This window comes from Neolamprologus multifasciatus, chromosome 3 (assembly GCF_963576455.1).
Source record: "Neolamprologus multifasciatus chromosome 3, fNeoMul1.2, whole genome shotgun sequence".
NCBI classification, from domain to species: Eukaryota; Metazoa; Chordata; class Actinopteri; order Cichliformes; family Cichlidae; genus Neolamprologus; species Neolamprologus multifasciatus.
Genome location: NC_140441.1, coordinates 47501306 through 47527888, shown reverse-complemented (window position 1 = coordinate 47527888; position 26583 = coordinate 47501306). Strand labels below are relative to the sequence as shown.

At 41.0% G+C, this 26583-nt stretch overlaps 2 protein-coding genes and 1 long non-coding RNA gene across 3 annotated transcripts; all 3 read left to right on the top strand.

The window, feature by feature from the left end:
* Positions 1-10449: 10449 nt before the first annotated feature.
* On the top strand, positions 10450-12527 carry LOC146523726 (focadhesin-like). Its single transcript, XM_085154029.1, has 4 exons — positions 10450-10686; positions 10783-10910; positions 12016-12142; positions 12257-12527. Exons 1-4 carry the CDS (start codon positions 10618-10620, stop codon positions 12422-12424), a joined length of 492 nt encoding a protein of 163 aa, XP_085010155.1. The 5' UTR covers positions 10450-10617; the 3' UTR covers positions 12425-12527.
* A 2990-nt stretch (positions 12528-15517) lies between these two features.
* On the top strand, positions 15518-16466 carry LOC146523725 (uncharacterized). Its single transcript, XR_014873097.1, has 2 exons — positions 15518-15624; positions 15920-16466. It is a non-coding gene; the product is annotated as an uncharacterized LOC146523725 (long non-coding RNA).
* A 2740-nt stretch (positions 16467-19206) lies between these two features.
* On the top strand, positions 19207-26581 carry LOC146523724 (NLR family CARD domain-containing protein 3-like). The gene is made up of 7 exons (XM_085153964.1): positions 19207-19312; positions 20869-20961; positions 21074-21223; positions 21336-21449; positions 23974-24052; positions 24453-24681; positions 24807-26581. The coding sequence occupies exons 1-7, from the start codon at positions 19305-19307 to the stop codon at positions 26579-26581; spliced, it is 2448 nt and encodes an 815-aa protein (XP_085010090.1). The 5' UTR covers positions 19207-19304.
* Positions 26582-26583: the final 2 nt, after the last annotated feature.

Genomic DNA, 26583 nt, shown 5'->3' with positions numbered 1-26583 from the left:
TTTTGTCTTCAGGGAATCATTTCTCTGTAAAACAGCTTCTTCTGAAACTCTTGTTACATTTCTTGTTTATTGTTTGCTGGTTTTAGAAAAATGTCATCGTCTCTGTGTGAACTTAAACTCTACATGTGGTGTCAGCTATAATACGAGCTCTAGAGTCTAATAACGATGCTTTTATTATTGTCTGGTATCCAACCTAACCCTGGGCCTCTGGCTGAATGTGAAACACCAGCAGATGTTAAAAACTGTCTGGGTTACACATGCATCACGTCGTGTGCTTCCTAACATGGATATGATTGGAATCTGGGCCTGTTCAACCGGTGCTGGTATCATTGTTGTTTCTGAGACTTTCCAAATCTTTACTGGATAAAAACGTAGCAACTGATGGATTTAACATTTAGCACTCAGACTGTCCCAGAAAAGGCGGAGGTCTGGAAGTTTATGTGAAGGTCTGTCTTGCTGCTCAAGTCTTGTTCTCTCCATCTGCACCTCAGCGATTTGAAATCTTGGCCTTAACTATTGATCTGTTTGGAAATCAGACTGTTGTTGGCTGCTATCAGCCTCCATCTGCTTCCCCCAGCACATCACCGTCTCTGGTTCAACTTTTATCTGAACTGCATTTTAATGACGTCTTTCAGATGGATGATTTTCATTGGGACTGGCTTTCTTCTGTGTCTGATGATTTTAAGGCACGCTGCTTGTTTTTAAAACTAACTCAAATTATTTAAAGCCTCACACGCCTTGATCCTAAACACCCGGATAAATCTGCTCTTATTGACCTTTTTTAACTAATATGCTGCGTAAGTTTTCCACATCTGCAGTTTTTGCCAACGACCTGAGTGATCACTGCATAGTTGGTGCTGTGAGAAACACTAAAATCTCACGCTCCGAGCCCCGCATCAGTTTGAACTGGGGTCGTATTAAACAGGCTGACGATGTCAGTTTGGGAATATTTACAGGAGAGTTGTGTCTACTTTGTGGACAGACACGCCCCTTTTGGCCAGGTCAGGGTGAAAGGTCGGGACAGGCCTGGTTTGGTTCAGTACCGGCCGATCTCCTACATGAGAGAAACCAGGCCTGGGCAGGAAGTCTGGCTCTGATGCTGATTGGCTACGTTTTCATTAGCTGTGTAATCGGATTACTGCCTCCATCATCAAGATCCAATGTAACTATTTTTTACTTTAACGACTGACAGTCCAAACGACCGTAGGAGGTTTTGGCAAACTATAAAGTGTCTCTGCCAGCTGTGACTCCTCAGAGCTACCTCCTCACTTAAATATCGACTCCACTCCTGTGTCAGACAAAACTGAAATGTTGCTTTAACAAACACTTTGTTGCTTCTTGTTCTTTGTTCAGCACAGTATCTGATGGTAAACCTCTTGCACACAACTCTGCTCGTAGTTCCTGGTTACTGATACCTTTTCCGTCACACCTGTCACAGTAGAAGAGGTTTGTAAGGCTTTGAATAGCCCCAACACCAGAAACTCGGCCCGTCCTCACAATCGTTCTCCTTCCTTCTTGCACTTGGCTGCAAATATCATAGCTGAGCCAGTGTCTTATATTTTTAATCTTTCTCTACAACAGAAGGCTTTACCACAGATGTGGAAGTGTGCCTCTGTACTCCCCCACTGAAAGCTGGTGATTCTTCAACAGTTAATAATTACAGGCCAATTTCCAAACTCTGTGTCTTATCTAAGGTTCTTCAAAGGCTGGTAAATAATCAACTTCAAAGTTATCTGGATGAAAGTATGATTTTATCTCCCTTCCAGTCTGGTTTTAGGAAACTGCACAGTACTGGAACTGCTTCGATAAAAGTTCTCAAAGACATCTATGAAGCGCTGGAAGCAAAGAACTACTGTGCAGCTCTTTTTATTGATCTATCAAAAGCCTTTGACACTGTTGACCACAACAAAAAATCTTCTGGCACAACTTCACCTACTTCCAAGCTGCGTGGAGAGGATGAGGATCTAACAGCACAGGAACTCCAGCAACACTCAGTAGCAGCTGCTCCCAGTCCCTTGGTTTATGAGCTGAGCTGCTGACCACAGCATTTTATGTCATAGATTACTGGAAATAGGCCTTTCAGACCGAGCAGCTGGCTGCTTCTCTAATGTTCTTTTGGACATCAGCGGTGCGTTCAGCTCAATGGTCTCTCTTCCAGCTTTTTAAATGTCACTAAACGAGTGCACAGGGTTCTGTCCTGGGCTACTTATGTCAACGGTGTGACACAAAATCTAGATGCATCTGTTCATTTTATACCATCAACATAGTTTTCAAACCATTACAGCAGCTGTTGATAGTATTCAGTCTCAGCTGGCTCAGACTGGCTTTAAATGTAGAAAAAAACCAAAGTCATATTGTTCACAAACAGAAAGAGGGTCCGTCTCTATATTTACATGTTAGGCAAACAGTTTAGTCATAGCCTGCAGTCTCAGGACATCATTACATTCACTGTTCCATCAGTTCATGCAGAGCTTGGGAAGAAGGCGTTCTCCTTTTCTGCTCCGTCTTCATGGAAAACATAACCGAAGGATTTAAGGCTCTCAGTTGATTTCACTTGCAGACTTCAAAAGACGTACACATGTTTTTGTGAAACCATCTCTGGGAACTTGTTCTCATTTTTAATGTGACTGAGTACATTACACAAACTTTTCTTTTATTGTTGTAATTTTAATATGTTTGTCTGGAACAGGTCTCTCTTGTAAATGAGACATTGAGTCTCAATGAGCCGACCTGTATAAATAAAGCTTAAAATACAAAGTCCTTTATTGAAAAGTTCCTTCAGCTGCCAGTGGGAGGTGCTGTGGCACTATCGGTTGCTGAGCCTTTATATTGTTAGTTAGAAACTACAAATATAATGGCTCACTGTATTTCAGAATGAGAGAAACTTTATTAATCCAGGAGGGAAACTGAGTTGTCATAGCAGCAAATATACAAGAAACAACAAGCACTCATATAAAGTGAGTGTAGAAACAGAGTTATGATGGATAAATATTCAGATAACTAGAGAAATAGAGAAATATAGGTATAAATATACATACCAGTACAAAAAGGACAAGTTTCAATAAACCTTGGACACACACAATTAACAGGAATAACATCCCCCACTAATCTGCCAACACGGACGATGATGCAATTCTACACTGCAATCATCGAGTCCATCCTCACCTCCTCCATCACCGTGTTGTACGCTGGAGCCACCAGGGACAAACAGACTGCAGCGTGTTGTGCGCTCTGCTGAGAAGGTGATTAGCTGCAGACTCCCATCTCTGCAGGACCTGTACACCTCCAGGACACTGGGGCGTGCAGCTCGGATCACAGCTGACCCTTCTCACCCTGGACACAGTCTGTTTGACCTGCTCCCCTCCGGTCCAGTCGCACCAGAACCTCTGGCCATAAGAACAGTTTCTTCCCTTCTGCTGTTGGACTCATGAAAAATAACCGTATGACTGTTCCTACCACTAACACATGACCAGTGTTGGTCAAGTTACTTGAAAAAAGTAATCAGTAATTAATTACTGATTACTTTCCCAAAAAAGTAATCCAGTTACTTTACTGATTACTTATTTTCAAAGGTAATTAATTACTTAGTTACTTAGTTACTTTTTAAAAACATGATTTACAACCTGAATAGGTGATAAAGCGATAGATCTTTCAGCCCAATTCTACTTTTTCTACATAATCCATCATACAAAATGTAATAAAATGGAAAAGTCTCTTTTTAAAACTTGTTTTGTTAGTTTTAATCTTTTAACTTTATGCATGAAGCAAAATTTTAATTATATGCACCATTCTCTGACTGGAAGAAATTAGTTTAACATTTAAACCTATTTTCTGCACATTCCAGCACACACACATATATATATATATATATATATATATATATATATATATATATATATATATATATATATATATATATATACACATATATATATATATATATATATATATATATATATATATATATATATTTTTTTTTTTTTTTTTTTTGTGTTTACACTCACTCTTTCAGATGCAAGTAAAACACAGCAGAAAATAAATAAAGTCAAAGACTAGCGGTCCTTTTGCTCTATTTTCACCTGTAAAGCAGGAGTAGAGTAGGCGGAGGTTTATCCTGGTGCAGGTGTGCCGCAGAGGTCAGTGGAAGGATACCGCAGTTTCTCTGTGAGTTTCTCATTACGTCGTAGCTACTCGGTGCTTGCTTGGAAGTTTAGGGTTTTTTTTTTTTGCTGTAAAAAGAAGTTTTCTTCCCACGCACAGCGGACACTAATGTTTTTGTCACTTTTTACGGAATCAAACTCAAAGTAAGGTCAGTACTTCCACGCTTTAAACGCTGCACGCTCATACTCTCCCGCACTCGATATATTATCCATTGTTGATCTGCACGCAGCTGTTGTCACGAACATCACACTCGTTTACGTCACTGTCATGAGACATTCTCGCAAGAAAATCACGGTTTTAGTAACGCAGTAACGCAGCGTACCTACGGGAAAGTAGCGGTAATCTAATTACCGTTTTTGCAATAGTAATCCCTTACTTTACTCGTTACTTGAAAAAAGTAATCGGATTACAGTAACGCGTTACAAGTAACGCGTTACTGCCCATCTCTGCACATGACCCTACGCTGTGTTCACTGCCTCATTCCATGTTTGGCACTGATCACCACTTGCACTCACGTATATATTTATCTACTTAGAACTTTTAATTCTTATTTTTATTTTTATGTTTATTTAAGGGTTATATGACAGTATGTTTGCACCAAGTACTGCAGCAATTTCCTAATGTTGTAAACCTGCTCAACATTTGGCAATAAAACCCTTTCTGATTCTGATTTTCTAAACCAATTTCTGAATCAAATTAATGACGTTCCTTTCAGTAAACCTTGGACACACACAATTAACAGGAGTAACATCCCCCACTAATCTGCCTGTTAAACCTAACCAACTCAGCCTAGTCTTCCGTACATACTGGCGATGGGTATTTATGTACCTCCATACCGTCAGGTGTGAGGAAGACAAACTGTCTTAAACACAAACTGCGGCGGTACTCCCAAGCCAATGGCTTCAGCCGCCTGATGCACAATAACTAGAAAGCAAATCAGTACAACGCCTAATGCAGGTGAAACTGCTGAAACCTAACAGGGGAATAAGACTCCTGATTGAAACCAGCTGTGTGAAGCCACAGGCTTACTCTAAAAGGCAACAGCGAACCATAAAACTCTCACCAATAAAACTATATATAAATAATCCAATAAAACCTACAAACTCTTCTGTTGATGTGATAGATTGATTATTTGTTGAAGTTCATAATGGAGTAAAAAGTTGTGGTTAAAAGTTAATGTATTATTCAATTTATTTCAAATATGTAAATGTCTAAACAAGGGTAAAAGAAGTCCCATCAAAGAGATGTAATGTAACACAGGCTAAAATAGTTAAAAGAGTTCATGACTATGTTCAACTGGATAATAATTCTTAATGTAACTACAACCTGTGTAAAATTCAATCTGTGATCTACTTGTCGAGCCTGGAGAAGAATCCATGTGATTTAGTGATCATGATTGATTAGTTATGCCTGCCGTTGCCGGAAGGGGGAGCTCTGGCCACGATGCCTCATTCGCAATGAAGCTGCTGAAAGAGAAGCATCGTGTCTGAGCGTCGTCATTGACTTATCCCCTTTTCAGGTAATAATTGAGCAATTCTGCTTTTGAACTTTACAAATATGTATGTTGAGTTGTACTGACCATGTTTCCAAATGTACCAAGAGGATACTAGGAATATTTAGATGATCTTGTGTTAACTGTGTTGTTAGGATAAGCTATAAGCAGCTAGCTAAGCTAAGCGCTCTGTTGGTGGCTAGCATGGAGCTTTATCGTGCCAGACTGTGTATGAAACATACAGCATTGTGTGCATTTTGCATTTCATCTGGACGAAGAACATGTTTATTTTGTGTGAAGGGACAAATGCCTATTAGTATTTTTATATGAATATTTTGTTTATTTTCTGTACATTTCAGTTTAATGATCTAAGTTTGTTTATTGATTCATAATCTGGTTTTGTAAATTCTTACATTCAATTTAATCTGTAACTTAAAGGAAAGAAAACAGTCTGGAGATATATTGTCTTACAATTAACAGAGACTGTACAGTGTTATTAAGATGTTTAATACTTTTGTATGTATGTTTATATTTCTGAATCATTCGCAATGAAGCTGCTGAAAGAGAAGCATCGTGTCTGAGCGTCGTCATTGACTTATCCCCTTTTCAGCCCCTTTTCAGGGTGTAACATTGACAAGTTGTTGTGGCTCCTCCAGCAAATGGCGGCAGCAGGCTAAACATGAGGACGCTGATGACGACAACAATAAACACATGAGATGCACTTCTGCACTATTTGCTCCTTTAATTCCACATGTTACTGTCCACTATACAAATCAGCACATCAAACTATTAAACAAATGCACAGACTGCACAAACACAATGACTGCAACTCACAAAGAATTACACCAATTACTACACCAAACTACAACATCGGCCTATGGCATCAATTAGTGCATAAAACATGCATCAAGTTACAGTCAAAAATGCATCAAAATGACTCAAGCTGGGGTCAACAGGTTTCCCCTCATACTCACCCGACCTTTCTGCTCATCAGGTGAGGTGAACAGGTGAGTGCAACCACATTTATCACCTAACACGCCCACGCGTCACGCCCCACACCCGTGCACCAATACAAGGTGTGCATTTAAACCAACCCTCTTAATCCAAAACAAAAAGGAACAACTCATATGGCTCCTACACTTGTGCTCAAGAACTCAGTCCTATATTTTAGGTTATTCTGAATAAATCGTTCGTGCCCTGTCTTTGGAAAGAAGCTGTTGTGGTTCCTGGTCCTAAATCTAGTCGTCCAAAAGTTCTAAACGACTTCAGGCCTGCTGCCCTCACCTCAGTCTTTGAAAAAATCATCAGAAATGTGATTATGGAAGACACTGAACTTCAGCTTGATTCAATGCAGATTGCACATAAGCCCAATAGAGGAGTGGAGGATGTGCTTTTGATTCTACTTCGCCTGATTGTCAAACATGTAGAGAGTAAAGGACTTCAGTTCATCGATTTCTCTTCTGCTTTCAATAACACAGCCCCAGATTTGAATCAAAAGACTTTTAGAACAGTTTGAAATCCGGACAAACCTGAGCAAGTGCAGTCATATAAATATCTTGGGGCCATTGAGTCTGTTTTATCATGAGAATGATGCAGGACAAAGTCTTATAAAAGCAGCTTTGTCCCTGCTGCCGTCACTAAACTTAATAACTAATAACTGTTTTTCTGATTTGATTCATCTCGTCTAATTTCCAAATATGTGTCTGTCAGGTTTAAATCGATGTGTGTGTTTGTGAAGGGATGACAAATGCTATTATTTTTCTGTGAAGCAAATTTACCTAAAAGTAAAGTAACGTTGATATGTCAGGATGTAGATGTCCCACCCAAAAACGTCATCCAGCCCTGAAACATCGGTACTGTTCAAGGCAGCATTGCTGTCCACACGTCCATCAGAGTGTTAGAGGTGGCTGTCACGGATGTTGCAGTCTGCTCTCTGTTTCCATGAAACAATCACACTTGAAATGATCATTAAAGCTACTTGTACTAAAGGAAGCTGAGAACATGGCAGATGTGGGACTGACTGTGATCAGACTGTGACGATTGTTCTTGAGCAGATCTACAGGTCAGCTGTTCCACATCATGTTTCTAGGATGGAGCCATTTGGAGTAATGCGCCCTCTGCTGGACAGATATTGTGTTGTCCCTGAGTCCTTCTGATCCTCAGCACTTTCTATCAGGAGACAACGCACCCAGGTCCCATTTGACGTTGTTCACTTGATGTTCTGAAGCCCAGTACGGACCTTAACACGGGCTCCATTTGGACATATTAGATTAACTGTTTTTTAAGACCAGTTTCTTAAATTACATGACAGTGTGATTTTTATTTTGTGCTTTTAGTGCAGAGAGAGTCTCTGTGGAGGTTGGATGTTCTCCCCGTATAAAAGACAATTGAACAAAGGCTAACTAACATCTGGGCAATAAAACAGAGTGGAATAGAGAATATTAGTATTTATACATATATAAAACTCTCTGTGACGACCTTTACAATGTTTTTGCAGGTGGAATGAGAGACATGAATAAAGAACAATATGCAGTAAATGGAACAATGTGCATTGATGTTACAGATCGTGAAAAGTAGTGAAGTGAATTTGTTCATAACAAGCAAAAATCAAATACCTTTGAAACTGACCACTAAATGCTAACCAGAGGTGTCAAATGTGCACATTCTTACTAAAGTTTAGATACCTTGGGGGTCTGACCGTTGTTGTAGTGCTAACAAAGTGCCAACGTAATCAGTGTAAGCAAACTAGATGATTCCTACAATTATATATTATTAACGGCAAATTTAGACATGAAAGACTCTGTAACAACCTTTATGATCCACTTGCAAGGTTTCCACAGTTGATGATCCATGCAGGAACGTATTTCCACCTACCGTGGAGGTCACGTGTTTCCGGCTACTGTGGAGCTCCCCAGTGGCTGCAGCCAGACCCTTCTCGGTTAGTGTTGAGGTCGCAATATTAGCACCATTAACAGGACACTGTGTGTGGCAAATGTTGGTAAATCAGTTTGTGCACATACAGTGGGGCAAAAAAGTATTTAGTCAGCCACCGATTGTGCAAGTTCCCCCACTTAAAATGATGACAGAGGTCAGTAATTTGCACCAGAGGTACACTTCAACTGTGAGAGACAGAATGTGAAAAAAAAATCCATGAATTCACATGGTAGGATTTGTAAAGAATTTATTCGTAAATCAGGGTGGAAAATAAGTATTTGGTCAATAACAAAAATACAACTCAATACTTTGTAACATAACCTTTGTTGGCAATAACAGAGGTCAAACGTTTACTATAGGTCTTTACCAGGTTTGCACACACAGTAGCTGGTATTTTGGCCCATTCCTCCATGCAGATCTTCTCAAGAGCAGTGATGTTTTGGGGCTGTCGCCGAGCAACACCGACTTTCAACTCCCGCCACAGATTTTCTATGGGGTTGAGGTCTGGAGACTGGCTAGGCCACTCCAGGACTTTCAAATGCTTCTTACGGAGCCACTCCTTTGTTGCCCGGGCGGTGTGTTTTGGATCATTGTCATGTTGGAAGACCCAGCCTCGTTTCATCTTCAAAGTTCTCACTGATGGAAGGAGGTTTTGGCTCAAAATCTCACGATACTTGGCCCCATTCATTCTGTCCTTAACACGGATCAGTCGTCCTGTCCCCTTGGCAGAAAAACAGCCCCATAGCATGATGTTTCCACCCCCATGCTTCACAGTAGGTATGGTGTTCTTGGGATGCAACTCACTATTCTTCTTCCTCCAAACACGACGAGTTGAGTTTATACCAAAAAGTTCTACTTTGGTTTCATCTGACCACATGACATTCTCCCAATCCTCTGCTGTATCATCCATGTGCTCTCTGGCAAACTTCAGACGGGCCTGGACATGCACTGGCTTCAGCAGCGGAACACGTCTGGCACTGCGGGATTTGATTCCCTGCCGTTGTAGTGTGTTACTGATGGTGACCTTTGTTACTTTGGTCCCAGCTCTCTGCAGGTCATTCACCAGGTCCCCCCGTGTGGTTCTGGGATCTTTGCTCACCGTTCTCATGATCATTTTGACCCCACGGGATGAGATCTTGCGTGGAGCCCCAGATCGAGGGAGATTATCAGTGGTCTTGTATGTATTCCATTTTCTGATGATTGCTCCCACAGTTGATTTTTTCACACCAAGCTGCTTGCCTATTGTAGATTCACTCTTCCCAGTCTGGTGCAGGTCTACAATTCTTTTCCTGGTGTCCTTCGAAAGCTCTTTGGTCTTGGCCATGGCGGAGTTTGGAGTCTGACTGGTTGAGGCTGTGGACAGGTGTCTTTTATACAGATGATGAGGTCAAACAGGTGCCATTCATACAGGTAACGAGTGGGGGACAGAAAAGCTTCTTACAGAAGACGTTACAGGTCTGTGAGAGCCAGGGATTTTCCTTGTTTGAGGTGACCAAATACTTATTTTCCACCCTGATTTACGAATAAATTCTTTACAAATCCTACCATGTGAATTCATGGATTTTTTTTTCACATTCTGTCTCTCACAGTTGAAGTGTACCTCTGGTGCAAATTACTGACCTCTGTTATTATTTTAAGTGGGGGAACTTGCACAATCGGTGGCTGACTAAATACTTTTTTGCCCCACTGTAACTGAAATGTTCCCCTCTCGATGTTTAATACTTTGACAAAGGAACAAAGAGAAATTCCCACGTCTTCCACACAGTTTCCTCTGTGTGAACACGGACAGTGTTTCTTGTACCCAGTTTGTAGGAGCTGGGATTGGACCACAGCAGCCTCTGTGTGGGATAGATGCAGTGCTCTGTAGTGTAAAGCACTCTGTCAGTGAGCTGGACTCTCCAAACCAGCAGTCATCGTCTAACATCTGCCTTCTTCAGCTGTAACCGTGTGTTTCTCTTGTAAACTTGGCTCTGATCATATGTGCTGTAATATTCCAGCTTTGCTTCCCGATCGTGCTGCACAGTCTGCACATGCTGGCCGGCTCCCCCAAGCTGAGAGCAGTGGGACTGCGCCTCATGACCGCTCTGTGGAAGAAACAGGTTTGCAATAATAACGCATTACTATAAATGTCATATTCACGTGTTCAAAGCTTCTGTTTGTCTTTGATTGTGTGCTGCTTTGGTCATGTCTGCAAGGACCGGGTCTACCCAGAGCTGCAGCGTCTAATGAGCCAGCAGGACAGCAGGGTGGTGCTGGGGAGGGACGCCCAGTGGGAGCAGATCCTGGCCAGGGCCGCCTGTGTCAGGGACATCTGCAGAGAGAGGTGGGTCCTCCCATACTTACAGAAACAGTGGGCACTTCCTACATTCACTGGTTCATTCATTCAGTGGACTTTGCATGCACAGTGCAGACAGTGTGAGCTTCCAACACCAGGACTCTTCATCTTCCCTTCTGATGAGTAATAATCACTGACTGGACTCTTCATAGATGTTTCTGCTCAACAAGCTCATAAAAGTTCAGAAAAATAGAAATTTTTTTTTTCAGCTTTGGTCACATCACATCTGACGGACTTTGCTTGTTAAGATAAATGAATGCACTTTGTAGCTTTGCAGTGAGTGAAGCCTCAGCTCGACGCTCCACTGAGTCCCTGTTTCTCCAAAAATCAGCAGGAGTCCAGTTTTAAATCTTTCAGAGCAGCTACACGTGACTGAGTCCAGAAGGATCAAAGTCTTACAAAGTTCAGATCAAACAGAGAGACTGAGAGGCAGCTAACTTCCTGTCTCTGCCAGACTATCAAAATAAAAGTATACATTTGAAGCAAAAGAAATCAAACTATTGTTATGTCAGTCTGTAAGCATTGCTTCCCATATAATACAACTCTAAGCAAGTGAGCCATAACTTCATACTTTTAACCTTCAACCCAAAAACTATGTTGATCATATAAACTCCACAAACTGCATCCAGGCTCCTGCACACGTCCTTTACATGTTAGCTGTGAGCTAATGCTTGTCAGTTTTTGTGAACTGGCCTTTATGTGTGTTGATGAAATAAAACAATGATTTTATTTGATTATTTCCTTTGTTCTAACCAGCTGGTGCACACTGCTCATCGTCCCGGGGCCTGTTACACCTGCTAACATGTACATGCAGCTTTGTTAGCATTAGTGAAAACCTGGGAAACCCTCTGGATGGATGCTACAGCACAAATTTAGCAAATCATTGAGCTGTTTCTTGTTTTCACAAATGCTTACGTTTGCTTTTATTGTAAAACATTTGCAGCCATAAGAGTTTGCAATGATAAGAAGCTGTGTTTGGCATTTACTTACTTAAACGTGTCCTGGCACTTTTAATGCTTTTTAATAAAAATGGTAACAAAATGAGAAGAAACACATTTTCCACTTTGTTCACGGTGATGTGTGTGTTAACCAGGCCTTACCAGCATGCAGGGGACATGGTGGCTGCCATTTCACTCACTTTAAAACAGTGCAACAGACCAGACCTGGCAACCCCGGCTGCTCTCGTCCTGCAGGGACTACAGGAGCTGTGTCGAGCAGAGGTACCTCGTCTGTCTCCATTTGTCTCTTTAAATTCAGGAATCATCTTTTTTCTGCATCAGAACTTTTGAATCTTTTCCAAAGTTCTGGTCTTAAAAGAAATGTTTCTTTCTCAGGTGGTGGATATTATCTCAGCATGGAGAACTGTTTGGCCTGAGCTCAGCTGTCACTCACAGCCAGAGGTGGTTCAAGCCATCGCTGAGCTTTTGGCTCTGGTGCCTCAGCTCACAGTTAAATCAGAGCAGTACGAGGTGCGTCGTAACGGTCATGTTCCTCTGTGTTGAGGAGCTAACAGAGTGACACAGGAACTCCACCAGGTTCTGTTTTTCTCTGTGGTTCTGTCTGTAAACAGGACTCTCACCAGCTGTTTGTCTCACCTCACTGTAGAGTCACATCTCTACATCACTGTGTTTGGGTAGAAGCACAAAGGACAGACGTGTGAGGGTCCAGTCCTCAGAGTCCTGCTCTGCTCGGACTTCACAGTAACTAATAAATGGATCAGCGAGTGTGAGCCTCTTTTTAAAAACAGACGTTTTGGTAATTTGTTGCTCTGGAGGATTCAACACAGTGCAGCAGAGGCCGTCCCAGCAGATGAATCCTAGACCATGCAGTGCTGCTTGTTGGAAAGCTCTCCTCCTCTCTAACAATGATATGGCAGTACAGCTTAGGTTTGCAAAGTTGCATCTAAACAAACACAAGACCAAAGGCCAAAACCAAACATACCACATTAGCACAGGACGCCTGATACCAGCTGTGCAGCATGCTGAGGTAGGGATGCTTTTGGGTTGCAGCCACAGGACCTGTGCAGCACCTTGCAGTCACTGAGTCAGACACAAATTCCTCTGCTGTGTGAACTTAAGCTTAGTGAAAATCGGTGAATGTAAAATGAAACCAACGGCTAAACCTCCTTAGGAAACTCATCTCCTTTGGAGTCAGCACACCCATCATGATGACTTTTTACTACGCCTTCCTGGAAAGCATCATGACCTTCTCCATCACCTGCTGGTTCCACTCCCTCAGCCTTCATACAGGAACAGACTGCAGCATCAGTGTGCTCTAAAATCATCGGCCTGCCTGTCAGAACTCTGGCACAGGTTTTCATCAACAGGCCCTTAGACAGGCAGCCAAAATCATCAACGACCTCTCTCACATTCTTCACCCTGCATTTCAATGGCTCCCCTCTGGGCGACGCCTCCGCTGCATTTCCTGCAGGACTGAGAGGAGAAGGAGCGCCACCTCTGTCCCCAAAGCCACTCTGCTTTTTAACTCCAGCTGATAAGAATATTTCCCACACCAGAAAAAAAAATAAACTACACTCTTATACTACCAACACTTTACTCACTTTTAGTCACTTACAGTTATTTATTCACCTTCAGTCACTTTAATTTTAAAACTGTGTAATTTTAAAACTGTATATTCTGTGTATTTATTATCTCACTCTTATTGTGCTTATCTTCAACGTCATGCTGCTCTGTTGTATGTTAATTGGCCCTTGGGGATAAATAAAGTCTCTGATTCTGATTCTGATCTTCTTTTTATATATTGGTAGTTTGATAGGTTTTGTATTTGTATTCTTTTACATAACATTAAAATGTATAAATACATAGATTTAAATATATTTGTGTATTCATGTCTGGATTGTGTTTGGTTTTCTTTTATTTATTTCTGCAGTGGTTGTTGTGTATTACTATTTAGATTGTCTTTTTTCCATTATTGTAATTGTGTATAAAGTTTGATTTGAATGAAAGTTACACTCAAATGCTTTCAGTGTTGCTGTGTTGAGTGTTTTTATGTTTAATGTTTGTATGGAAGAAACAGAAAGACATTAGGCTAAAGAAATCTGTGCTAGAGTGACTTTAAAAAAAAAATAAACAGAATGTAAATAATGATGTTTAGTATTTGAGAAGGAAGCTGTTTCTACAGGATCCTGATGGACACTCAAAGGTTTATAAAATGTTCTCATTAGTTGTTTGCAGCAGAATATCAACCGATGTGAACCAAAACAAAAAAAAGTGTGTGAGACTACAAATTCTAGAATCAGAACTGCTGATTTCATTACTTTGAACTTTTAAAGGCAGGTTTTGTATCTGAGAGCAGGGACACTTGCTGTGTTCAGTGTGACTCGTCTCTGCAGAAGGTCAGGGCTCTGATAGTATCAGTTAGTGGGTGACTTACTGGGCAGGTGGATCCTGAGTGTCTGTTGGAGTCAGGGTTCATTATGGTCCTGGTTGCTACTGGAAATAAAGAAACAAAAGGAGGGTGTGTTGTTCAGGAAGTACAGACTGTAGCTCAGCAGGTAGAATTACTAACTGGAAGGTTGGAGGTTTGATCCCTGGCTGCTCCAGTCTGCACGCCACGGTATCCTTGGGCAAGACATGGAACCCCGACTTCCTCTCCGATGCTTCCATCATAGTGTCATTGTTAGAAAAAGAAGTGCTTGTGTGAATGAAGCACGCTGTATTAAATGCTTTGACTGCTCATATTGAAAAGCAGCTTATAAGAACTGGTTCATTTTCCAGATAATTCCACTATTAAGACAACAGACATTTGGGAGGCTTTCTCCTGAGAGTAACACTGAAAGTCTTGCTGCTCCTCCACAAAATGAACTCTTCAGTTTAGCTTTGATTAAAGACACAGCTCAGCTAAACACAACTCAAACTAATCTACACTATTTTTCTTTATTACGCAGCATTTTTATAACTATTTCCAGATGTTTCTAAAGATGAAAACAGAATTAAACTCCAGCCTGATCCGTTTCTGAGGTTCCTGACTCTGAACGTCCCTCAAACGCCTCTCTGATCGTTTCCTTCCGTCGCTTTTACTTTCGCTTTCGTGAATGTTGTGGCGCAGTTGATCGTCTCCATGTTAAGGTAACGTTAGCAGTCTGTACTGTTTTCCTGGCTAACATCAGCTGTGTGCAGCTTAGTTTCAGCATAAATCTGCTTCGTTTTATGTGAGATCAGAGTCTGGGAATGAGACAGAAACAGTTAGTTGATGATCAGCAGCTGAACTCAGAGTCGATGTTACTGTGGATCCACTGACTGATGACTGTAGGCAGCTTCTCCTGCCTCCATCAGTCTGTTATGGAAGCCCGTTTCCGCCACAAAAAAGGATCCATTCTCGAAATTTCGACTTATTAACTCGAAATTTTGAGTTAGTTGAGCCAATCAGTAATCTACGTACAATGCGCACTCAAAACCGCATCGCAACAAATCGGCGCTTTCGAGAGTACATTTGCTGATATTAACGCCATGTGATTCAGCTAATAACAGAAAGATTTCAACATTTGTGAAGCCGCACAGACAATAATCAGCAATTTGTGCATTTATGACTGGCTGTAATTCTGGTATCTTAGCTGTAGCATTTGTAGGTGAGGGCTTCAGCTTCCGGGTAACAAAGAAATTACGTCATTCATGTAAATTACTGATTGACAGTTTACTCAAAATTCCAAGTTAATAAGTCGAAATTACGAAAGTAAAGTAAAGTAAAGTAATAATGGTAATTCTAAACACAGATATACTGCAACTTTATCCTTTCAACAGCTACAGAAGGTTAGGGATTGACATGACATTGACCAATCAGATGAAAGGAAGAAAAATAGGTTCAAAATTTGTACTTCAAACTTGAAACTTGAGTGCAGAGTTTCACACGTATTTCTTGGCTAAGTACACACACAAATTTTTTTTACACATACAAATCCTGATTTACAAGTACAAAATATTCATGACCACAATTTGAGCCCATAGGTGGATGTTCATTAACTGCTGACAGTGAGACAGGGGTGTCCTGAGAGTTGCTTTTCCGAAGTCGCTGCCAACATTTCATCTATAAAATGCATTTCTCTGCTCGTTCGCTATAGTCTGCTGTCGTATTTGTATGCAGGTTTTTTTCCTTTTTCAGTTTAACTGGTGATATTCATTCGTGTATTGTAGGTGAATGCGCTGATGTTAGTTCATAAATTCTGCAGAGTTAGTAAACTGGCCGTTTTTGCTCAATAATTCCTGTTTCATGTTCAAACCATCAGACAGAAACTCTGTTTTTATGTTCTTCAGCCTGTTGTTCTTGAGGTAATCTGTGATGCGTTTAATGACCCTCCACACGCTCTGAGGGTCATTTGAAGAGAAACAGAACTTCATCTTTAGAGCATAAGTGGGTTTTTGCCCTCTTTATGCCCGCGGTCAGGCTCTGTTTATTGTAGTATAACACTCATAGGACACAGTGTCCTGCTGCACACACACTGCACACAATGACAGCTGCAGAGTTTGTGTCTGATGTATTAAGTATGAAACACTGTTGGGCTAAAATCTGGTCAGAATGAATCCAGGTGCAGGTGTGTCAGTTTAGGACCACTGGACTAACATCCAAGTGCTCACAATATAAAGTGTATTCTGTAGTAACATCCTGGTGTTGCAGCAACAGTCCCACATGGAAACATCAACAGTCAAACTCAAAATCTCTTTTTGTCAACAATAAAATGACTGCAGACCAATTTGAACAAAGTTGGTAAAAAGCTTCAGAAATTATTAAAATATTAAAAAGTGTCTTGATGCTCAATCATCCAGTAAATCCCCAAAAAGTTGATTCTGTTCATCTGGACGTTTTCAGTAGCATGGATCAGTGTGAGGACAGAGAGGAGGGAGTCCCTCCCTCTAAAACCACTCTGTGTGGGGAACATGAGAGCCAGACCAAAGCTCAGAGGTGAGATGACCATCTCTAACTGTCCATGACTCTTCTCCATGTCACAGCTCAGCACTCACATCACTGCTCCATCATTATTCACAGGAACCAGCCTGGACCTGAACCTGATTCAGACTCTGATTCAGATTCCAGCTCTGTGTCCTTCAAGAGTTGCCGGTCTAGAACTTCCCCCATTGATTTCTCTGCTGCAGAGAGGTGAGCTGTTAGTAACAAGAACTCTCTGATTTAAATGATTTTTCTGTTTCCTGGTTTCTAAAATGCATCTCTGTAGCAGAGCAGTGTCTCCAAGGACACACAGGCTCAGCTGTAACTGTCAGTTTATCTGGTTTTAAGACACATTTGGACTCAATTGGCTGTTTTTAACTATTTATTTTAATCAGAGGTGTAAATTTAGACCTCGCACATCTGGATCCTAAACTATGATAGAAACAGCTGCTAGCAGTGGGTAGTTTGACTTTGATACGCTGCTCTAGAAAGCAAACAAAGGTTTGTGCAGCTCCTCTTCAGAAAAGTGTTCAGAGAGCAGCTGCTGTATTAGACAAAGGCTCGTCGTGTGAGCCCAGATGTGTGTAACAGCTGGATGAAGGAGAACCATCACAGTCACGTCTCCATCCCGCCTTTATTAATGAACTTCCTGTTGCTTGCAGATGACAGGAACACAAAGTGTTTGTGCCACGTGATGCTGCAGGATTTGTTAACATGTCCATGATGGTAACATCTCCTCGTCTAACTGCAAACACATGACCTCTCTCACATTCTTCACCCTGCATTTCAATGGCTCCCCTCTGGCCGACGCCTCCGCTGCATTTCCTGCAGGACTGAGAGGAGGAGGAGCGCCACCTTTGTCCCCAAAGCCACTCTGCTTTTTAACTCCAGCTGATAAGAACATTTCCCACACCAGAAAAAAAATAAACTACACTCTTATACTACCAACACTTTACTCACTTTTAGTCACTTACAGTTATTTATTCACCTTCAGTCACTTTAATTTTAAAACTGTTTAATTTTAAAACTGTATATACTGTGTATTTATTATCTCACTCTTATTGTGCTTATCTTCAACGTCATGCTGCTCTGTTGTATGTTAATTGGCCCTTGGGGATAAATAAAGTCTCTGATTCTGATTCTGATCTTCTTTTTATATATTGGTAGTTTGATAGGTTTTGTATTTGTATTCTTTTACATCATATTAAAATGTATAAATATTTAGATTTAAATATATTTGTGTATTCATGTCTGGATTGTGTTTGGTTTTCTTTTATTTATTTCTGCAGTGGTTGTTGTGTATTACTATTTAGATTGTCTTTTTTCCATTATTGTAATTGTGTATAAAGTTTGATTTGAATGAAAGTTACACTCAAATGCTTTCAGTGTTGCTGTGTTGAGTGTTTTTATGTTTAATGTTTGTATGGAAGAAACAGAAAGACATTAGGCTAAAGAAATCTGTGCTAGAGTGACTTTAAAAAAAAAAAATAAACAGAATGTAAATAATGATGTTTAGTATTTGAGAAGAAAGCTGTTTCTACAGGATCCTGATGGACACTCAAAGGTTTATAAAATGTTCTCATTAGTTGTTTGCAGCAGAATATCAACCGATGTGAACCAAAACAAAAAAAAGTGTGTGAGACTACAAATTCTAGAATCAGAACTGCTGATTTCATTACTTTGAACTTTTAAAGGCAGGTTTTGTATCTGAGAGCAGGGACACTTGCTGTGTTCAGTGTGACTCGTCTCTGCAGAAGGTCAGGGCTCTGATAGTTACAGTTAGTGGGTGACTTACTGGGCAGGTGGATCCTGAGTGTCTGTTGGAGTCAGGGTTCATTATGGTCCTGGTTGCTACTGGAAATAAAGAAACAAAAGGAGGGTGTGTTGTTCAGGAAGTACAGACTGTAGCTCAGCAGGTAGAATTACTAACTGGAAGGTTGGAGGTTTGATCCCTGGCTGCTCCAGTCTGCACGCCACGGTATCCTTGGGCAAGACATGGAACCCCGACTTCCTCTCCGATGCTTCCATCATAGTGTCATTGTTAGAAAAAGAAGTGCTTGTGTGAATGAAGCACGCTGTATGAAATGCTTTGACTGCTCATATAGAAAAGCAGCTTATAAGAACTGGTTCATTTTCCAGATAATTCCACTATTAAGACAACAGACATTTGGGAGGCTTTCTCCTGAGAGTAACACTGAAAGTCTTGCTGCTCCTCCACAAAATGAACTCTTCAGTTTAGATTTGATTAAAGACACAGCTCAGCTAAACACAACTCAAACTAATCTACACTATTTTTCTTTATTACGCAGCATTTTTATAACTATTTCCAGATGTTTCTAAAGATGAAAACAGAATTAAACTCCAGCCTGATCCGTTTCTGAGGTTCCTGACTCTGAACGTCCCTCAAACGCCTCTCTGATCGTTTCCTTCCGTCGCTTTTACTTTCGCTTTCGTGAATGTTGCGGCGCGTTGATCGTCTCCATGTTAAGGTAACGTTAGCAGTCTGTACTGTTTTCCTGGCTAACATCAGCTGTGTGCAGCTTAGTTTCAGCATAAATCTGCTTCGTTTTATGTGAGATCAGAGTCTGGGAATGAGACAGAAACAGTTAGTTGATGATCAGCAGCTGAACTCAGAGTCGATGTTACTGTGGATCCACTGACTGATGACTGTAGGCAGCTTCTCCTGCCTCCATCAGTCTGTTATGGAAGCCCGTTTCCGCCACAAAAAAGGATCCATTCTCGAAATTTCGACTTATTAACTCGAAATTTTGAGTTAGTTGAGCCAATCAGTAATCTACGTACAATGCGCACTCAAAACCGCATCGCAACAAATCGGCGCTTTCGAGAGTACATTTGCTGATATTAACGCCATGTGATTCAGCTAATAACAGAAAGATTTCAACATTTGTGAAGCCGCACAGACAATAATCAGCAATTTGTGCATTTATGACTGGCTGTAATTCTGGTATCTTAGCTGTAGCATTTGTAGGTGAGGGCTTCAGCTTCCGGGTAACAAAGAAATTACGTCATTCATGTAAATTACTGATTGACAGTTTACTCAAAATTCCAAGTTAATAAGTCGAAATTACGAAAGTAAAGTAAAGTAAAGTAATAATGGTAATTCTAAACACAGATATACTGCAACTTTATCCTTTCAACAGCTACAGAAGGTTAGGGATTGACATGACATTGACCAATCAGATGAAAGGAAGAAAAATAGGGTCAAAATTTGTACTTGAAACTTGAAACTTGAGTGCAGAGTTTCACACGTATTTCTTGGCTAAGTACACACACAAATTTTTTTTACACCTACAAATCCTGATTTACAAGTACAAAATATTCATGACCACAATTTGAGCCCATAGGTGGATGTTCATTAACTGCTGACAGTGAGACAGGGGTGTCCTGAGAGTTGCTTTTCCGAAGTCGCTGCCAACATTTCATCTATAAAATGCATTTCTCTGCTCGTTCGCTATAGTCTGCTGTCATATTTGTATGCAGGTTATTTTCCTTTTTCAGTTTAACTGGTGATATTCATTCGTGTGTTGTAGGTGAATGCGCTGATGTTAGTTCATAAATTCTGCAGAGTTAGTAAACTGGCTGTTTTTGCTCAATAATTCAGGCTCTGTTTATTGTAGTATAACACTCATAGGACACGGTGTCCTGCTGCACACACACTGCACACAATGACAGCTGCAGAGTTTGTGTCTGATGTATTAAGTATGAAACACTGTTGGGCTAAAATCTGGTCAGAATGAATCCAGGTGCAGGTGTGTCAGTTTAGGACCACTGGACTAACATCCAAGTGCTCACAATATAAAGTGTATTCTGTAGTAACATCCTGGTGTTGCAGCAACAGTCCCACATGGAAACATCAACAGTCAAACTCAAATTCTCTTTTTGTCAACAATAAAATGACAGCAGACCAATTTGAACAAAGTTGGTAAAAAGCTTCAGAAATTAGTAAAATATTAAAAAGTGTCTTGATGCTCAATCATCCAGTAAATCCCCAAAAAGCTGATTCTGTTCATCTGGATGTTTTCAGCAGCATGGATCAGTGTGAGGACAGAGAGGAGGGAGTCCCTCCCTCTAAAAGCACTCTGTGTGGGGAACATGAGAGCCAGACCAAAGCTCAGAGGTGAGATGACCATCTCTAACTGTCCATGACTCTTCTCCATGTCACAGCTCAGCACTCACATCACTGCTCCATCATTATTCACACTCATACCTCTGTGTGTGTTGTTTTAAAGCCCAGAGCTGTGGGGCGTACCAGGCTCAGCTGGACATAACCCTGAAACTAATCCAGAACCTGGACCTGAACCCAGCTGTGTTTCCTTAAAGAGCAACGACTCGAAGGAAATTATTGTAAACTTTAACAAAAGACTGTTATGTGACAAAGAGTAAGTACATTATTTTTATGAGTTTCAGATTGTTCATCGTGTCTTTAATTTAATATTTCCAGTTTTTCATTCCTATCTCATGAAGCTGTTACATTTATTGTTTTTCTTTTAGGATCAATAAGAGGCCAGAATCTCCTGGACCTGAACCCAGCTGTGTTTCCTTAAAGAGCAACAAGTCGAAGGGTATTGGTGTAAACTTTAAAGGATGTTCTTCTGATGCTGAGAGGTAATGTGTGTCTAGATGTTGTTCCTGACTCTGTATTTTTGAATAAATCCTCATGTTTAATATCAGCTCAGCTCTTTTTCACACACATTTCTATGTTGGTATGTGAAGCGGTGTGTGTTGGAGTGTTTCCACAAACACAGCAGTCAGAGTGGAAAGAGTGGATGTTGTAGGAGGTGTTTGTGTAGTGAAGAGGCTGAGTGTCTGTAGGACTCCAGCTGCTCCAGCAGGTGTCTCCTTTGTGCTTTGCTTCAAACACAGTGTAGGGAGGAGCTTCCACTCAGGTGTTTCAGGTGTTGCTGGATGGAGGAGGACAAATAGTTTTTCCCTTCAGTGACACTTCAGCAGCTCAATGTTCTGGGGAGATGTTTGTCTTTGTGAAGGTTTATGGATTTTGTTCTTACTTTGGTTAAACTGAGCAATACATTTTCCATCTAACATTTAAAGTAAATTTCCAGGTGAAAAAAAAGATCTGCAGCTGCAGCCTCTGTGATGTTTCACAGTCTGAAAGTAACAAATTCAACCAGAGTTCAAACAAAGGCTTAATATACGTGTGTATTTGATATAATGCCAACAAGTACAAATAGGTGTTCTTACAGGTCTTAATCACAGAGGTCTGATAAGTCTGGTGACTTTCACAGTCAGCAATTTTGCTGCCTTTTATTTTATATTGGCCTTTTTAAAGCCCTTCAAATGCTCCCACATTCATACAGAGCTTTTAATAGCAAACTCCTTTACAGTCCTTCTCCTCTCACACACGATCACACGACTGATTTGTCTGCAGCAGCTGTGTTACTGCTAGTATTTTATTATGTGTGTAATCTCCTCATATTGTTCCTGTGGTTTAGTTTGACTTCCTTCTGCAAACTCAGCTGCTCTGTTGCTGATACACGTCTCCATGAATATGATTGATCAGATGCTGCCAACACCATGTGTTTCATGTGAACGCTCAGCTGAAACCCTGGGTTGACTTATCGAGTTAATAACAAGCTTCACGTGACTGTGAATGCTAAAGTGAATCCAGATAAAGGAAAGAGACCCTGCTAATGTTGGACTCACTTCTTAGTGTAGATCCCAGGAGGAAGTTCAACATAGCCAGCCATTCTTTGTGCTAGCTCGACCAAACCTGAGACCACAGTGCAGGATAATGATTATCATCTGTCTCTGTCAAGGACATTTAAAATCCACAAATAACAAAAATAATTATATTTGATCATTAAAAATATGTTTTCACTTAAAAAAGCATGAGCACACTGGTGGATTACAGAAACATGAAAACTCGTTAACAGTAAAGTTAATTTAGGCGTAAACAAAGTGTCAAACATACTTAAGTAGAAGGACTGATGTTTGTGCTAAAATACCCTCTTAAAGCTGAAATACTGATTCAACTTCTTTACTCAAGTAAAGGTAAAAGAGTACAGGCTCTGAAATGTTCTCACAGTATTAAAGTAAAAACTCCATCTTTGAAGGAAATTTCTGCCAGTTTTTGTGCAAAGTTACCTGAATTTCTACCTCCAACATTAATATGAGAAAATTATCTGAACTTTTATTCTAATGAATTTAATCAGCTTGAACATTTTGTAGCACAAAAGTAGAAAAAACCCAAAGGGAATAAAAATAGCTCCATTTGCTGTTGCCTGCATTGTAGATGGGCGGCTTTGCCTCAACACCTAAACAGGAAAATGAGTTTAGTTAAGTATTAAAGTGGGATTGAAGAGGTCAGGAAACCAGAGATCAGGTCTTGTGGTGCAGCATGGTCACAAGAATCATTTAGAAATGGGTCAAAATATTTTCTCTTCTAGATTTTTTGCACACAGTCTGATGTGCTGCTGCTCTGAGGTTTACTGCTCTCTGTGTACTTAGAAAACTGTGAGGTACAAGTAGATTTGACACAAGTTATAATGGCTGATTTCCATATAACGGTGGAATACAGGGACTTAATCGTTAAGTAAGAAGAAAGTTTGAAGCCTAACAATAATAACAATCAACACAAAACTACTGAGTCCACAGACTCGGGACATACATCGGCTCAAACTGTGGTCATGAATATTTTGTACTTGTAAATCAGACTGTGTAGTTGTGAACTGAGTTTTGTAACATTGTAAAACAAAATATCTGAAAAGTTTATGTTTTTGCGTTCATTGATTTGTGTGTGTAAAAATGTAAAAATGTAAGAAACATTAGAATTACTTTTGCTGACACAAAGTTTGGCGAGCACTGCAAGTTGTCACTTTAAACCAGTCACTGATGTAAAGAGAGCACCTTGTTCCAGGGCATCTAAGCATGGAGGGAAAGCTTTATGCAGGAGATGGTAAGAGCTGTTGGGACTAAAGAAACTGAGCAGAAAACTACAGACATCTGGAAACTGAGTTGTTAATTCTCAGTGGGATCACCAGGACTAGCAAAGCTTCACCATGACAGTCATCTGATTGACTGAACCCATCCAAACATCACTTCATGGACCTTTAGCTTGTGTCTGTGTGTGGACAGACATAACATGAGCTAATTATTCATTACTCCTCCACAGAGTGGACCAGGAGAGAGCAGAGGTTTCCACTGGTCAGTCTGCACAGCAACATCAAACACACCTGGACTCTGTGGTTATGGTTTGTAGTACTACGTTTACATTTGTTCTTTTCAGTCACCTCTATGCTGCACTTTGTGGACCAGAGGATTGTCAGTGTGTCCAACATAAATCAGAGTTTGGGCTCCATGAGTTCAGCCAGATTGGGGTGACTGTAGCTCAGGAGGTGAGCAGGTCAGCTACTAGTCAGAAGGTTTGTGAATCAAACCCTGGCTGGCAAATGTACTGGGTAACGTACTAAACCCAAGCTGCCCTCTGATGCATCCATCAGAGTGTGAAAGAAAGTATTTAAGCATAGAACAATGTGCTTGGTTGAATGAGGCATGTTGTATAAAATGCTTTGTGTGCACAGAGTATCAAAGAGAGCTATATAAGAACCAGTCCATTTACCACTAGGTAATTAATATAGTCTTCTTTTCTAGCTGCTGGAGGAAAACATCACCATGTTTGTGAAAAACGAGCTGAAGAAGATCCAGAAGGTTCTGAGTCCAGATCACCCAGAAACTTTAAAGAGCCAGATGGAGGATGAGGAGATGTTTGAAGGTGAGGATGAAGATGAAAGAAAGAGCTGCAGAGAAGCATTTCTGAAGATCACACTCCACTTCTTGAGGAGACTTAAGCAGCATGAGATGGCTGACCATCTGCAGAGCAGTAAGAGAATTTCTCTAAAGACTGAATAGCTCATGAAATGGACCAATAGGCATTCATCCTTTCAGGGTACTGAAAGGCTATGATATTTATTGTATAATATTTTTTTCTGAATTTCTTACCTTCAGAAATATTTGCTCCACTCTGTAAACGTGAACTTAAAGCCCAACTGAAGAAGAAGTTCCAGTGTGTGTTTGAGGGGATCGCTAAAGCAGGAAACCCAACCCTTCTGAATCAGATCTACACAGAGCTCTACATCACAGAGGGAGGGACTGCAGAGGTCAATGATGAACATGAGGTCAGACAGATTGAAACAGCATCCAGGAAACCACACAGACCAGAAAAAACCATCAGACAAGAAGACATCTTTAAAGCCTCACCTGGAAGAGATGAACCAATCAGAACAGTGCTGTCAAAGGGAGTGGCTGGCATTGGGAAAACAGTCTTAACACAGAAATACAGCCTGGACTGGGCTGAAGACAAAGCCAACCAGGACATCCAGTTCATATTTCCATTCACTTTCAGAGAGCTGAATGTGCTGAAAGAGGAAAGGTTCAGTTTGGTGGAACTTGTTCATCACTTCTTTAATCAAACTAACGAATCAGGAATCTGCAGGCTTGAAGACTTCCAGGTTGTGTTCATACTTGATGGTCTGGATGAGTGTCGACTTAATTTGGACTTCAACAAAACGAAAATCCTGACTGAAACAAGAAAGTCCACCTCATTGGATGAGCTGCTGACAAACCTCATCAGAGGGAACCTGCTCCCTTCTGCTCGCCTCTGGATAACTACACGACCTGCAGCAACCAATCAGATCCCTCCTCAGTGTGTCGACATGGTGACAGAGGTCAGAGGGTTCACTGACCCACAGAAGGAGGAGTACTTCAGGAAGAGATTCAGAAATAAGAAGCAGGCCAGGAGGATCATCTCCCACATCAAGAAAGCTCGAAGCCTCCACATCATGTGTCACATCCCAGTCTTCTGCTGGATCACTGCTACAGTTCTGGAGGATGTGCTGGAAACCAGAGAGGGAGGAGAGCTGCCCAAGACCCTGACTGAGATGTACATCCACTTCCTGGTGGTTCAGGCCAAAGTCAAGAGGATCAAATATGATGGAGGAGCTGAGACAGATCCACACTGGAGTCCAGAGAGCAGGAAGATGATGGAGTCACTGGGAAAACTGGCTTTTGATCAGCTGCAGAAAGGAAACCTGATCTTCTATGAATCAGACCTGACAGAGTGTGGCATCGATATCAGAGCAGCCTCAGTGTACTCAGGAGTGTTCACACAGATCTTTAAAGAGGAGAAACAACTGTACCAGGACATGGTGTTCTGCTTTGTTCATCTCAGTGTTCAGGAGTTTCTGGCTGCTCTTCATGTCCACCTGACCTTCATCAACTCTGGACTCAATATGCTGGAAGAGGAACAAACAAGCTCTCAGACAGAGAAATATTTTTATCAGACTGCTGTGAACAAGGCCTTACAGAGCCCCAGTGGACACCTGGACTTGTTCCTTCGTTTTCTCTTGGGTCTGAAGACTAATCAAACTTGTTTGCAAGGCCTGATGACACAAACAGGAAGTAGCTCACAGACCAATCAAGAAACAGTTCAGTATATCAAGGAGAAGCTCAGTGAGAATCTGTCTGCAGAGAAAAGCATCAATCTGTTTCACTGTCTGAATGAACTGAATGATCGTTCTCTAGTGGAGGAGATCCAACAGTCCCTGAGATCAGGAAGTCTCTCCACAGATAAACTGTCTCCTGCTCAGTGGTCAGCTCTGGTCTTCATCTTACTGTCATCAGAAAAAGATCTGGATGTGTTTGACCTGAAGAAATATTCTGCTTCAGAGGAGGCTCTTCTGAGGCTGCTGCCAGTGGTCAAAGCCTGTAAAAAAGCTCTGTAAGT

Coding starts and splice junctions, on each gene's coding strand:
- LOC146523726 (XM_085154029.1), top strand. CDS start 10,618: ATGCTGGCCGGCTCCCCCAAGCTGAGAGCAGTGGGACTGCGCCTCATG. Junction 10,687..10,782: donor CCGCTCTGTGGAAGAAACAG/GTTTGCAATAAT, acceptor CATGTCTGCAAG/GACCGGGTCTACCCAGAGCT. Junction 12,143..12,256: donor AGGAGCTGTGTCGAGCAGAG/GTACCTCGTCTG, acceptor TTTCTTTCTCAG/GTGGTGGATATTATCTCAGC.
- LOC146523724 (XM_085153964.1), top strand. Junction 20,962..21,073: donor AGCCAGACCAAAGCTCAGAG/GTGAGATGACCA, acceptor GTTGTTTTAAAG/CCCAGAGCTGTGGGGCGTAC. Junction 21,450..23,973: donor TGTTCTTCTGATGCTGAGAG/GTAATGTGTGTC, acceptor ACTCCTCCACAG/AGTGGACCAGGAGAGAGCAG.